At 38.2% G+C, this 14,505-nt stretch overlaps 1 protein-coding gene across 26 annotated transcripts in view; it reads right to left on the minus strand.

Annotated features, from left to right (window-relative positions):
- DMD (dystrophin) overlaps nucleotides 1-14,505 on the minus strand; it is a 1,854,857-nt gene that overhangs the window by 518,304 nt on the left and 1,322,048 nt on the right. For all 26 annotated transcript variants that reach the window (XR_010919130.1, XR_010919131.1, XM_067545076.1 and 23 more), the window contains one exon: nucleotides 3,370-3,471. Coding sequence is in view for 24 of the 26 variants with exons in the window: in XM_067545076.1 (XP_067401177.1) it covers nucleotides 3,370-3,471 (102 nt within the window). In the remaining 2 variants the exon portion in view is untranslated. The remainder of the gene's footprint in view (nucleotides 1-3,369; nucleotides 3,472-14,505) is intronic.

Here is a 14,505-nt window from a genome sequence, read left to right on the forward strand (position 1 = left end):
AATAAACTTTTGGCCAAATGTAGGAAGCAATGTATGTATTTATATTTTTATTATTATTAAATCAAAAATAATAAATTGGGAAAGAAAGCCCTTCTAGCTATACAAAGCTTGAAGTATGTGTGAAGTGATTGGGCCGCAGTTTTTGAAATTGACAAAATATAATGATGGGAAAAGTCACTTACATTTCAGTGTTTAGCTACTGTATTGTGTTAGATCCTCTTCACCATAGGTATAACCTTTTATATACATTTCAAACAAGATAGAAGAGATAGATTATGCTTCCTATTCTTGGGCAATTCACACCATGTGATTCTCCACTTTTATTCTCCACATCTACTGTACTTTAGATGAGAGAGAAATGTAATGCAGATATCTTGATCAAATTATATTAAATCAATAATTTTTCATCTGAAAAAATCCTGTAAAATTCCAAATTAATTTAACTTAAGTGAGGGGACAGGCACCTGTGAATCACATTAAATGCAGGGGTGGGATACCTTTTGCAGTGCCTGTCCAAACCAACATGCCACATGTTAATATGAATCCTGTTTAAGTGCATTAACATTTCACCAAGATAGTTATATTTCAAAAAGTAATTTTAGTCATAACCTACTATAGGTGTGGCTGGCAGCACCACCTATTATTAAAGTTGCCTGATATTACAAGGCCCAGTTTTCAGTTGCTCATAACTTTGCCAAATATTAACCAAAGATAATAAGCCAAAAATTAATGAGCTGGAATTGTCCACATCAGGTATCTACCTGAGGCTGAAGTGTTTTGGAAAATTTCAGCAAAAATCATTTATTTACTTCCAAGAACTCTGCTAGATCAAAAATATGTTGTTTTGCCCATGTTAAAAAATTCTTGAGACCTTTCCTGTGAAATGTTCTAGCGCCTCCCAATCTTTGGATCAGGAGGTGCTTGAAAAAGACAGAGGGTGTGCTTTTTGCTATCCTAGAATGATGTAGGGGTCCTGTGGAGAACACAGTATGTGATCATGAAATTAAAGACTGTCTCATAATGCATATGCACTAGGGGCCATATTAAGGTAGCACAGGCAACCTTAATTATGACATTTCCTAACTTTTCAGAGTCTCACTTTACAACCTTAATAATGTTCTCTTAACATAGATTTTTGTATGTATGCAGTTTAACCTAAAGCAAGAGACATAAAGTTATTACAATTTCAACTGCACCTTTGCGGCAGAGAAAGGAATCGTCGTATTAGCTGTAAAGACTATCTTGGGACTTACAAACAATGATCGGTACTGTAATTTACTCAGTAAGAACCACCACAATGAGGCCACTCAATATAACTGGGTGGAAGCCCAGTAACATTACATCAAAAAAGCAATTTCACATTCTGACATTGTATGTTCACATATCTATTACTCACTGTACAACAGATAGCCACTGAGACAGAAATTAACTTCACAGGTTGATCAATTAACTGAACGGCAGAGTGTAATGAAAAAAGTGAAATGCAATTAGAGGTGGATCAGAAGTGAAATTCCCTATACTCCACAAATAGTTATTAACTTGCAGGTATTCCACACAGGCACATTATATAATGTCATCCTCAAAATTATTGTTTAAGGGACACTATTGTTTAGAATTATGCAATAGCACTTGGCAATCACCACATATAATACAGCAGTTTCATTCTATTAAAAATATCTCTAGCAATTCTACTACTGGAATGTCTAAATAAAATGGATAGGACTAAGCATGCTTCTTGGACATACCAAATATTTGTTTCACAAACTAAAAGCTCCAGCCGCAAACATTTCTAGTCTATTGCTATTGGTCCAAACCAAATTACTCATTAAGATGTGGCATATAGTCTCCTAAGATTATAATTGCAGTCAAACTCAATGTGTAAATGAACTGATCACATGTTCCATCATCCACTCAGTGCACAGGTGAAATGTGCCTATTCCCAATAACAGTAGCCTCTTAAGTCAAGAAAACGGAAGAGCACATTCTAAAGCTCTGTGGCTGCACACTTTCATTAAGGCACTAGTTTAAAATCACTTGAATTCACCTCTTTGGATGTTTACTAAAGGTTTCCAAGTCTAAATATTAAAGACTATTGATCATTTAAAAAAAAAATCTAAGATATCAAGGAGGAAAAACAGTTCTCAGAGGTTTCTTTGGAGAAAAAAAGGAAAAGGAACAAAAATAGTATTAAATAAATATGTATTCATTTTTGAAGTGGAGATAAAGATAACATTTAAAAGTGACTTAAGGAAGATTTTGTAAGTGGTAGGAAACTAAACTGCAAATACATTTCAGAGTAAGTAAGCACAAGCAGAAGAACAAAAAATGAAGTATGTGACCTTACAGAGAATATAAGTCACAATAACTTTGTTTGCAAGGACAAACCATTTTGGTATAATGACATTATTGACCTGTGCTGTTTTGAAGCTTTCAATACAAGGGTGAATCTTGCTAATCTCTCAGCCCTGCAAGAGGCAATGGCAGTAGAAATTTGGACTGATCAATAAGCCACTCTTAGATGCTTTTAAGAACATTTAATCATAGTGTCCAGTGATAATTTGGTGCCATATACAAAAATATAAGGAACAAAACACACATGAAATAGCACATCACCAGATTGTGCTTTATGGCTATGTTTGACCATAGTGTTTGAGCGGTGGCTTCCATCCCCCCTTCAATATTCCAATCCAAAGATAGCTGGACTGTGACGCGGAGAATGCGGGTGGTCTGTTCTATCTAGTAGGTAGAGACAATTATCCTTGTACATCAGTACCTTACGATACTATGTGAGTGATATCCTCTTTAGTCTGATACCCATACTGGGAAAAGAGATTGGAGAATGCACTCCCACCAGACAGCAATTGAGGGGGTTCAGTCTTTCCTAACAAAATATCCTCTCCTCCAAATGGGTGATATTTCACAGGCACTTCACAAGAGAAGGCAAATAGTCTCAATTGGCCTCTTCCTCCCCTTACTGTACGAAAAGTCTAGAAGAGGGGACCTCTTCTGGTCTGGCTCTTGCTTCCCTCTACAAAAAATAAAAGAACTTTTTCCACAGGAGGTTTGTAAGCGGTCTGATGTTAATGGTGTGGTAAGCATACATTGTAGTGTTTTGTTTTTAATGTGAACTACTGTTTTGACAAGGTGGGTGAACACCAATGCAGAAAGGAATACTTAGTATCACTTAGTATAGAGGTAATTCTGGCTGCGAGCATAACATTATTTCTGCCTATGCTATTGCAGAACAGAGCCAATATTATTTTCCAAGTTCTTTAACTGATTTTAAATAGATGACATCAAGGACAATCATACAACAGGGGAAACATAACATTATGTGATAATGGATATTACTAAAAGTTGTTTCATTACCTTTAGTGGATGAGTGGCTGGTTTTTCCTTATATAAATGATGCCCTTTAGACAAAATCCCTTCCACATCCGGCTGTTTAGCTTGAACTGCTGCTTCAGTTTCCTGGGGAGAAAAATAGTGTACATTAGCTTTACTTTCAGGAATAAAACCACAAAAGTCTTCAAGCTCCATGGGAAGCTGCAACACCCCAATAGATTAGTTTTTGTTTGGGGGTGGCGTTGGGAAATGCAGCAGCAAGGACAAAGAGGGTCACTGAAAAATAAAACAGGGATACAATAGAATAAAAGTAGTAAAATAAATAGAGATACGTCCCTTCATCCATGAAGGTCTCAATAAGATAGAATTACAGAAACCAGCACAAATTCACACTAGAAAGAACAGGCATTTGAAATCTAATTTGAACAACTCTGCTTTGTTGCCCTATTTTACATTTTTTTAAAAAGTTGATATTTGAAGTTAGTGCAGTAGAGGACATCTTGTTCAGGTGGTGGTGGACATCTTATGCCTGTGATCAAATCAAATGTTGTTGGGTAACTAAGACAACACTACTAATACTTTATAATGAAACTTTCAGCTTGATGAGTCCAAAACAATATTACAGGCCACAGCACAGTAACTACTAAAACCATGCTAAGACATTTATTGTTATGGAGAAGGAATTAGCAATACCATTTCCTCTTGCAATTTAAAAAAAAATCTTCTTGAAAATTGCCATCCAAGTGTTGAATACATCCAACCCCAGAGATACTTACGCCCCAGACTGGTACTGTACAACAGCTCATTACAAACGCATGCAACAGGGGGAATATTGCATATAGCTAATTAAAAAGAAAAAGCACCTGCACTAAAAAGGGGGAAGAAGGGAATACATCATGCATCCTGTTTGGTGAGGCCACATTTCGAGTATTGTGTCCAGTTTTGGGCCCCCCACTACAAAAAGGATGTGGACAAGTTGGAGAGAGTCCAGCAGAGGGCAACAAAAATGATTAGGGGGCTGGAGCACAAGACTTATGAGGAGGGGCTGAGGGAACAAGGCTTGTTTAGTCTGCAGAAGAGAAGAATGAGGGGGATTTGATAGCAGCCTTTAACTACCTGAAAGGGGGTTCCAGGGAGGATGGAGCTAGGCTGTTCTCAGTGATGGCAGATGACTGAACAAGGAGCAATGGTCTCAAATTGCAGTGGGCAAGATCTAGGTTGGACATTAGGAAGAAGTTTTTCACTAGGAGGGAACAAGGCTTGTTTAGTCTGCAGAAGAGAAGAATGAGGGGGGATTTGATAGCAGCCTTTAACTACCTGAAAGGGGGTTCCAGGGAGGATGGAAGGCTGTTCTCAGTGATGGCAGATGACTGAACAAGGAGCAACGGTATCAAATTGCAGTGGGCGAGATCTAGGTTGGACATTAGGAAGAAGTTTTTCACTAGGAGGGAACAAGGCTTGTTTAGTCTGCAGAAGAGAAGAATGAGGGGGGATTTGATAGCAGCCTTTAACTACCTGAAAGGGGGTTCCAGGGAGGATGGAGCTAGGCTGTTCTCAGTGATGGCAGATGACTGAACAAGGAGCAACGGTATCAAATTGCAGTGGGCGAGATCTAGGTTGGACATTAGGAAGAAGTTTTTCACTAGGAGGGTGGGTTACCTAGAGAGGTGGTGGAATCTCCATCTTTAGAGGTTTTTAAGATGTGGCTTGACAAACCCTCGCTGGGATTATTTAGCTGAGGTTAGTCCTGCTTTGAGCAGGGAGTTGGACTAGATGACCTCCTCAGGTTCCTTTCAACTCTATGATTCTATGTTTTGAGGGATGTGTTTTTCCTTTTTTTTAAATTGATTTTAAAAGGATAATAAATGTAACACAACACTGTAATATTATCTGAGGAATCTTAATGAGTTCTTAATTTTTTCTCCATTTTGTAGTTTCATCTGAATCTTGCAGATTTTCCAACGAGTTAATTCCTGCACACAATCCCGTTGGCTGTCCACTGACTCTCCAGCTTTATTTTCTACCCCCAATCTTAGTCACCATTAGTTTGACAGCAGACAAAACTGTATTCCAAGATCTTCAGTCTAAGGGCTCAAACCACATAATTTCATTGACAAAAATCTGTGCTCTGCATTTCACTTGTTTCAAATCAATGTCATTCTAAACTACAAAAAAAGGACCATTTCACTCCTCAGTTTTCAACTGTCAGTAGAAAAGTTGTCCACAATGCTTGTCTGAAATTATACATGCAAAACATTTTGTATAGTACAGTAAAATTATCCTTGGTGGATGTCCAAAAGTCCACTGCATTCTCTTACTTATGTTTCCTTATGATGTTTATCAACTGAAAATAAAGAAGGTAAAAACCTGTCAAGTTCCATGCAGGAACATTTTAAATTTGTTTGCATTCCTGTTACACATCTTCATTCCAGATGAAGAATGGTCTGAAGTAAATACAATGAAATTCAATATGGACAAATGCAAAGTATTCCACTTAGGAAGGAACAATCAACGGCACACGTTCAAAATGAGAAATGACTGCTTAGGAAGGAGTACTGTGGAAAGGGATCTGAGGATTATAGTGGATCACAAGCTAAAGATGAGTCAACAGTGTAACACAGTTGATATATTAGCAAGAGTATTGTAAGCGAGACACAAGAAGTAATTCTTCCTCTCTACTCCAGGCTGATAAGGCCTCAACTGGAGTATCGTGTTAAGTTCCGGGCACCACATTTCAGGAAAGATGTGGACAAATTGGAGAAAGTCCGGAGGAGAGTAACAGAAATGATTAAAGGTCTAGAAAACATAATCTCTGATGAAAGACTGAAATATTGTGTTTGTTTAGTCTGGAGAAGAGAAGACTAACAGTTTTCAAGCACATAAAAAGGTTGTTACAAGGAGGAGAAAAAAATTTCTCTTTAACCTCTGAGGATAGGAGAAGCAACAATGGGCTTAAATTTCAGCAAGGGAGGTTTAGGTTGAACATTAGGAAAAAATTCCTAACTGTCAGGGTAGTTAAGCACTGGAACAAATTGCATAGAGAGGTTGTGGAATCTCTCAGTGGAAGTTTCTAAGAACAGGCTAGATGAACACCTGTCAAGAATGGCCTAGTTATTACATTGTCCTGCCATAAGTGCAAGGAACTGGATTAGATGACCTATTGAGGTCCCATTCAGTCCTACAGTTCTATGATTCAATAAAGAGTCTTACTCTTGATCACTATTATTACTGTTGATTTACTTTTGCCTTCTGCCATTGTTCCTTCTCTTATTTCCTTCATCTTTAGTTCAAGTTCTCCATCAGAGTTAGCTTGCCATTCCTTTTTTGCCACAATATTTCTCTAACCTTGTATTTCCATTCCACAGGGAAATGAGGAACAAAGGACATGTACCATAAGGAGAGCCATGTCTTCATGTTATATTTAAAAAATTATAGATTTATTGTACATTTTAATGAATTATGAAACTATATTTAAAGTAAATGATTCATCGCTAATATTTTGTCTGCCACATATTCTTTTGACTTATCTTTACTGTTTTATATGCTTTATAAAGTTAATTTGTGAGTGTATATGAATATCATGAATATTGAATATCAAATGGTATTCTGCACCACCAGCAGAAAGTAGAGATTATACTTCACTATGGAGATCTGAGACTAAGTTAGGTCTCTATCTCTTAGAACAGACAAAAAACTAGCGGAACTGGAGGATGGAGTAACCCTGTGAAATAACAAGACCATTGGAATTATTTTGTGTACTCCACCATCACCCCTACCAGCATGCTCTAGACAAAATAAAATGAGCCAGATCTTTCATAGCCTCATCAAAACACTAACCTGAATTAATATGAGAAATGTATAAGGAGAATTAATACTATGGACCATATTCTACTAGAGAGTTTCTCACTGACATCTATACAAGCAGTCCCATAGAAATTGATAGGACTACTAATGAAATGAATTATTATTTAAGGTGGATACGGGTGACTGCCCCACACCTTTAAGTGGGGGGTGGAAGGAGGAAATTTGGCTGGCTGGCTGAATGAAGGGAACAGTGCTTTATGGCTGTGGGGCTGGAGAGAGGTCAAATTGCTGCAAAAAGAGAGAAAGGAGCAGCATGGAGACGCTGACCCATCCCCTGGGAACCAGAAGGGTGGAATAGTTTAAAAGGGGCATCCCCATGAAGAGAAGCCCCCTTTTACATGGAGCAGGCTGAGGCAGCACCTACCTTCCCCTTCCCCTTTAGGTGGTGAAATACCAGGTTTGGTCAAAACCTGCTGTGGGCATTGCACTAGCAGCTCTCCTTTTAAGGAATGTTTCCATTACCACCAGTTTGTCCTAGGTGGAGCTGAGGTTTTTTCGCCTTCCCCACAGTGGATTCAGTGAGGGCTTTGTAATGTGGCAGAAACGGTGCTAGGGTATTATGTCACAACTCATTATATAAATTTTGGGGCAGATGTCCAGGACAGGTACTCCATAGGGAAGGTATACAGTGACTGGACAAATGGCTTGGTAAAGGACTTAAAAAGGAGGTACTGATTAAAGGAATGGAATGGAGGTGTCAGGGGGAGGGGTAGGCTCCTATGAATGATACAGCAGGGAGCCAACCCCCCTTTCTTCTAGCCCACCTTAATCCTCCTGCGAGGAGGGATGGATGATAAGGTACCAGCAATGGGTTAGATGGGAGACCTGGATGGAAAAAGAAGGGGGGACTGGTGGAAGTTCCCCGGGTAGTTATTGAATGAACATAGGGTTATCTGCACTGTACTCTTTTACCTGCCGGGTAGTCCCAGACATCTAATAATAAAGTTGATATGGTTTTAATCAGGCCACAAGTGTCTCCTATCCTTTCAGTATAGCTGGACAATGATAGAGTTGGACCATTTAGTAATACATATTTGCTATCTTGCGTTTTAATTTACAGTGTATACACATTAAATATGCCTTACATAGCTTATTTGAATTCAAAAAAGGAAAGTAAGTTCAACAATTGAACAATGGCATTCCAAATTCTGCAGCAAAAAAGGCTTCAATAGGCCTCAGCATAAAAAAACCACAAGTTGTAGCAACATATTCACACACCACATATATAATTTTTTAAAGAAAATATTTGTTATTGTCATGTGTTGGTGAGTAACATGTTTTTACATTACATAAAAATTGGAAAGAAGATATTCATTCTTGCCCAACAGGGAATGCTTACAATTTTCCATAGCTGGGTAAGCAAAATATAACATACTTGGAAGATACATTACAAGTTTCCTTTGTTTTAACACTCTTTTGGAAGTATTTTCAGTGTATATTCTTAAATCCAATATCTCAAAATCAATTGTCTTGATCTAAATCTAAGTTCCAGTGTTGAAATGTGGACTACATGCAGCATGATGCATAATTCCAGTTTTGTTTTCCATATGAATTCTTTTCCTGTCCATACTGTCAAAGAAAAAAGCCCTCAATGCAGCCCTCAGTGCTTGTGCTTCTTTTTCTGATATTCAGAAGTTGCACACAGTCTTACAGTTGTGCTGACCCTGCAGTTTATTTTGTGATTTGCTATATAGTACAAACATCATAAGCCAAAAATGTCATATGAATTTTTTAAATGCCAAACGAAAATATTTTTTCAAACCCCCCAAAAACCAAAATTTGAAAATAGTTCATGAACTTCAAGAAGAGTTTTCCTTGAATTATTCCTTGCTTGAAAGAAATAAACCTTTGATAGCTTCTGTCTGTCAATGAACACGTTTTCAAGCATGGTATTGTGTAGCATTAGTTCAGATCAGTCTGACAGGTAGTATTAAATTAATGTAAGTAGACAGTGTGGCGGGGTGCGCCTGTTCCGCCATGTGGATCCTGCACTTCACCGGCTACGCCAGTGGTGCGGCTGGGAGGGGAGGGGAGTGAAGGGGGGGGACCCGGTCCCGCCCTCTGCCCCGGGCCCCCGACTATGAGGAGTGGTCTCACCCTGCTTAGTCCCTGAGACCGACTACCTTCCCTGGGTCGCCTGTCCGTGGCCCCACCGGCTTGTAGCCTGCTCCCTGGTACCGGCGTGAAGGGTTGTTCAGCCTTCCCCGGCTGAAGCCTCTCCGTCTCGGTGTGATAGCAGCAGCGGATGATAGTCCCAAGCCCTGCGACTATAGCTATAGCTGCAGCAGGGCAGGGCAGGGCAGGGCAGGGCAGGTCCTCTCCTCTCCGCTCGCTTTGCTTCGCTTCTCTTCTCTTTGTTCTGCATTGCTTTTGCTTTGCTCTGCTTTCTCTCCTCTGACTGTTAACTCCCTTTCAGCCCTCTTGGCCTGCCTGAAGTGGAGGCTTTTAACAGCTGGGGCAGCTTCTTTGATAGGCTCCAGGTGGCCTAATTGGCCCAATTGTCTTGAATTAGCCCCAGCTGGGTTACCCAGGGAAGAGGGCTTTATGGTGCCTGGGGCTAATATACATGCCTTCCAGCACTCTTTCATAGCCGTGCGGTCTGGCCCTGTCACAACAGTCTTAAACGTGTATTCAGGATTCTGTTCTATCATTCAGTACCCCAAGGAGAAGAAAAAGTAGCAACTCTGACCTAGATGCCACTAGTCAATTCACAGCAAAGTGAAGATAGCAGTTATCATCTTGCCTGTATATTATTCAAACACATAATTTTAACTAAGATCTGAGCTAGGGCCAAGCGCTGCCCTTGGGTATATATTCCAGGCTTAATGGGAGCTGTCCATGCTCCCTTCCAAGGTCAGAACTGGGCATTTAAAGGATGGCAAAGCCATAACTTTTTGATAATGCTGTTGCAAATACATATATTATATGTAATCCTGAAAGTTCTACTTTGAGTTTAGTGACAGGCATGCTATGGGTCAGGTGCAGTGCTTTCCAGTTCAATCAACACGAAATAGTTCACCTTCTAAAATCTGGAGGATTCCACTGGAATTTCACATTAGGGAAACTTGTGTACTGCCTTTTAAAGGAAACGGTAACCCTATTGCTGGTCTAGCTGGAGGATTAAATCTATCAAACAGACATGTCAGGTTAAAAAATGTGAGGTTACTATAAATCCTACTCTCTCCCAAACATGTAAAAAACTACAGAATAAACATAGACTATGTCTATTCCATGGAATTCTAGCATTTCTAACACTATGTCAGTTCAACCTGCTGATTGAATTAAGATGGTGGTAAAAGTTCCAGACTGAACTGTCTTTTGTCTATACTAGAGCAATGAAACTCAACCAGTGTTAACAAAAGTGGATTATATTTTCGGATTAAATTACCAGTGCAGAGAAGTCAGTATGGATATTTTCTACACATACACTTATGAGAGGCCAACCATGGCTAAATTTATGTTTTAAAGGTGAAGTGCAAAGTTAAAATGAAAAGTGAGTTATGACTTTTAAAATAAGAAATAAAATTTTGAAAGCTAGTACTGCAGATTCTAGTCAGTCATTCTTTCAAAACAAAATTATAGTTGATGGCAGTTCAGACTTGTTTTAAAAAAGAGAGCAGCTTTCTTCAAGGGGAAACAGCAGCTAAAAGATCTCGATTAGAAATTTTCACTACTTTAGTTGCTTGATATTTGATAAACAAACCTATCAAATTTGGGACTCTGGAGTAAGTTGGAGGCCTTCATTTTCTAAAAAACTTTGACAAGATTTTCAGACTTGGACCACAAAGTATATTTTGATCTGAAGACAGGATGCTTTATTTAATTAGATATGAAATAGTTTTGTTGTCTGTCAAACATGCATAGCTAGGAAAAATATTGCTATTGTCATGGAGGTGGTTAAAAACTGTAGCTCACTGGTTATCACAACTTTATTTTTTTATTAACTATCTTTTGTAATCCCAAATTGTCCTGGCTTGTACATTTTTCATGTAAGAAATCAGATTTTATTCAATGACTGTACAGCACATTGCAAAACGGGGCTACTATAGTTCAAATGATGAATCTAATAATATTAATTAATGAACTACTGGATGGAAGAATCTCAAATGTAGCGTGATGAGTGGGATTGCAGAAAGAGGATCAGGTTTTAGTAGCGATCTAGTGTGATGAGACATCTGGAGTTCAGTAATGCAGACACGTCTACACTGCAATTAGATACACGCAACTGGCCTGTGCCAGATGCTTTGGGCTCAGGCTGACGGGTGTTTAATTGTGTTGTAGATGTTCTGGCTCAGGCTGCAGCCCAAACTCTGGAACCTCCCACCCTGGAGGGTCCTAGAGCCCAGACAACAGCCCGAACCTGGACGTCTAGACTACAATTAAACAGTCATGCAACCCATGCTCCATGAACCCAAGTCAGCTGGCATGGGCCAGCTTTGGGTTTTTTAATTGCAGTGTAGACATATCATAAGGGCCAGGCTATTATGGACAAACACAGGCCTCTCTCAGCATGTAAGACTGGCCTCTATGCATGTTCAATAAAGATACTCCGACTGCATTACTGATTCCTAATGAAACATCATGAAGCAAAGCTCTTTTGGTAGTAAATAATTATTTATGCTAACGTTGTATTTCCATTAGATCAGGCAGAAGGAGATCATTTTTAAGTGGAAAGAGACAAGACATAACATAGGCTGGACATTGCATCATGCTAATTATGGCTATCTGCCAGGTCGTTCTGTTCTACACATTGGGGGGTTCCAGAGGGGTAGCCGTGTTAGTCTGTATACGGCAAAAACAATGAGAATCCTGTGGCACTTTAAAGACTAACAAATTTAATATTTGCAGGCATAAGCTTTCGAGAGACTTCAGCTCTCTTCTTCAGATGCAGTAATACAGAAAATAGGTAACACAGAGGGGGGAAAATCTAGCAGTTTTTAATTGAGGAAAGCACTAGTAAATGTGTGGAATAATTCCACTAACACCTCAGTGGAGCAGTGGAACTCAGTACAAGAATATCCTTAAAAATATGTGTATTTAACATCCATGTGGTATTTGAGTTAAGTATAAATACTTCAAGGATTTCTTAAGAAATTTCCACGTCAAATACCAAAATGATGGACCAATATAAAGAATTGCCACTTCATTCTGGTTTAGCTACCTCTGAGGCTAAAATGAGCTTAATCATTTTACAAATCAGGATTCTTTTCCTGTTGGATCTCACAACGGTTCAATGCAAGGATTTGGTGAAAACTGGGAAAAAGATACGATATTTAAGAACCGAAGGCAGCTTGGGCTAAACTATTTAATAATGATCCACTGCCAAATACATCAAAGAAATCTCAGAACCCGACAGAAGCTTCTTCTTTTTTTAAGTTTTGCATGAAGTGAAAGGTCCATGCTAAAGAGACTGTAAGGAAGATTAATTCCTTATATCTATCCATACTGCATATGTTGTGGGAACTGAATATGATGTGGGGAATTCCAGTATCTAGGAATTCTAAAATATGTTATAGACAGGACAGCCTGAATTACTTAAATGGATATCCCCCTAACCTCAAAACAATGCTTTAGAGCTAAGAATTTGAACATGGCCTTTGTTAGCCTATAAAATTAGTAACAATTAGCAGGATTTGCCAGCTTCATTGATAAGGGTGACCCTGAAACCTGAGGTTCTTAAAATTAATTCAGATGATAGCTACAACAGTGTATAAATAGATAACAGAGTCCACAAGAAGCAGGCTCAATTTTTGACAGAGAGAGTGATTTTTTAGATATAGGCAAAACGTGTGCACAGGGGATTTGTGGTGCAGTGGAAAAAAATAAGAGCTACCACGGAAATAAAATACAGAAGCAGCCAGGAAGTGAATTCTCATACCATTTATAAAATATCTTTGCTGGGAAATGCAATTTGGTCATAACTAAAATTATGCTGAAGATGACAGAACTAGTGGCTTCCAGGGGGTACTGAGTGCTGAAGGTTTTGAGCAGATGTTTACTTGTCTTCAGAAGAGGAGTGGAATAAACCACCAAAAGTTCAGTTCCCACTTTCTCCCTGGACAAAACAGTCAAAATCATGTTGTTTTATTCAGCTGAATTTAAAAGCATGTAATTTTTATTTAATACTGTCTGAGTCTCCGGGTTTCTTATTCATTTTTCTTTTGATATTTAATGTAATGTCCTTTTAATGTTCCCATTCATATACAAAGCTTCCTCCTCCTCCCAAACTTATTAATGGAATTAATTACCGTTAGACATTTATTGGCTGGAGAATGATGAATTTTGAAGGAAGGTAAAAGAAAGAGTTTAAAACTATATTACTGACCCTACAGTGCTTTGTTGATTTTTCTTGACATACTATTTTCAGGAAAGTGTTTCTTGAATAACATGTGTCTGCAAATAAATCACTCGAGAGAGCATTATGAAGATATGTTTCTGGAATTTGTCCCTCTATAAATTACTTTGTGTATGTATTTCTTGAAGAAATGGCAGATATTGCCAAGAGAATCAACACAATGAAATGTTATCAGCTGCATACATGTTCTTTAGTTTTTACTTAATTGGTAAGTTAAAGGGACACTGTTAGGTAACTTGGGCCCAAATTTTCACTTATAACACCTTCAGATTTATGGAGGATGACAAGGAATGTTCTTTGTATTTTACATAATTTTTCACATTGTTATTACTAGGAAGTTTTTTTATATTTATTTTTAAAAACTACCACTTCCACACAATTTAAAATAAAATAAACATTAAAATAAAATATTAAAATAAGCAAAAACAACACTGATTAAACAAATTCTTATTCCCATTATGTCATCACAATGCTTGTATAGTAAAGAGGAAATAAAAGAAATACAAAGCAAGCTGGACTACATGGAAGGGAAGAAAAGAATGAAAGACAGGAAACACACCTACTTAGGACTGTCATGAAAACAAGATGAAAATTAAAGAGAAGATGATATTTAATTTCAGGCTTGTAAAAAGGAGTTACAAGCTATCAAGAATAAAATAAATAAAACTTATCTATAAAATCTATGTATAAATATAAAAATGACAATATTCCCTTATAAATTATGTTAATGAAAACCTATGTTAAATAACTCTAAGGGTGTTCCTGAAACCCACAAATTGGTGGTTCTATGAACAGTCATTACTTCTTTCAACTGTCTTACAGTACAACCACGTCCTTCCTTATGAGAAAGCCTGCATGTGACACGCTCCAGACCATCATAATAAGCCAAAGGGCCACTGTTAGTTGCGTGAAGGACTCATCCTTTATTTTCTTTACAGGAT

The sequence above is a fragment of the Emydura macquarii genome, unplaced genomic scaffold, assembly GCF_026122565.2.
Source record: "Emydura macquarii macquarii isolate MOO-44397 ecotype Brisbane River unplaced genomic scaffold, CSIRO-AGI_Emac_v2 contig_1043, whole genome shotgun sequence".
In the NCBI taxonomy this organism is placed as follows: domain Eukaryota; kingdom Metazoa; phylum Chordata; order Testudines; family Chelidae; genus Emydura; species Emydura macquarii.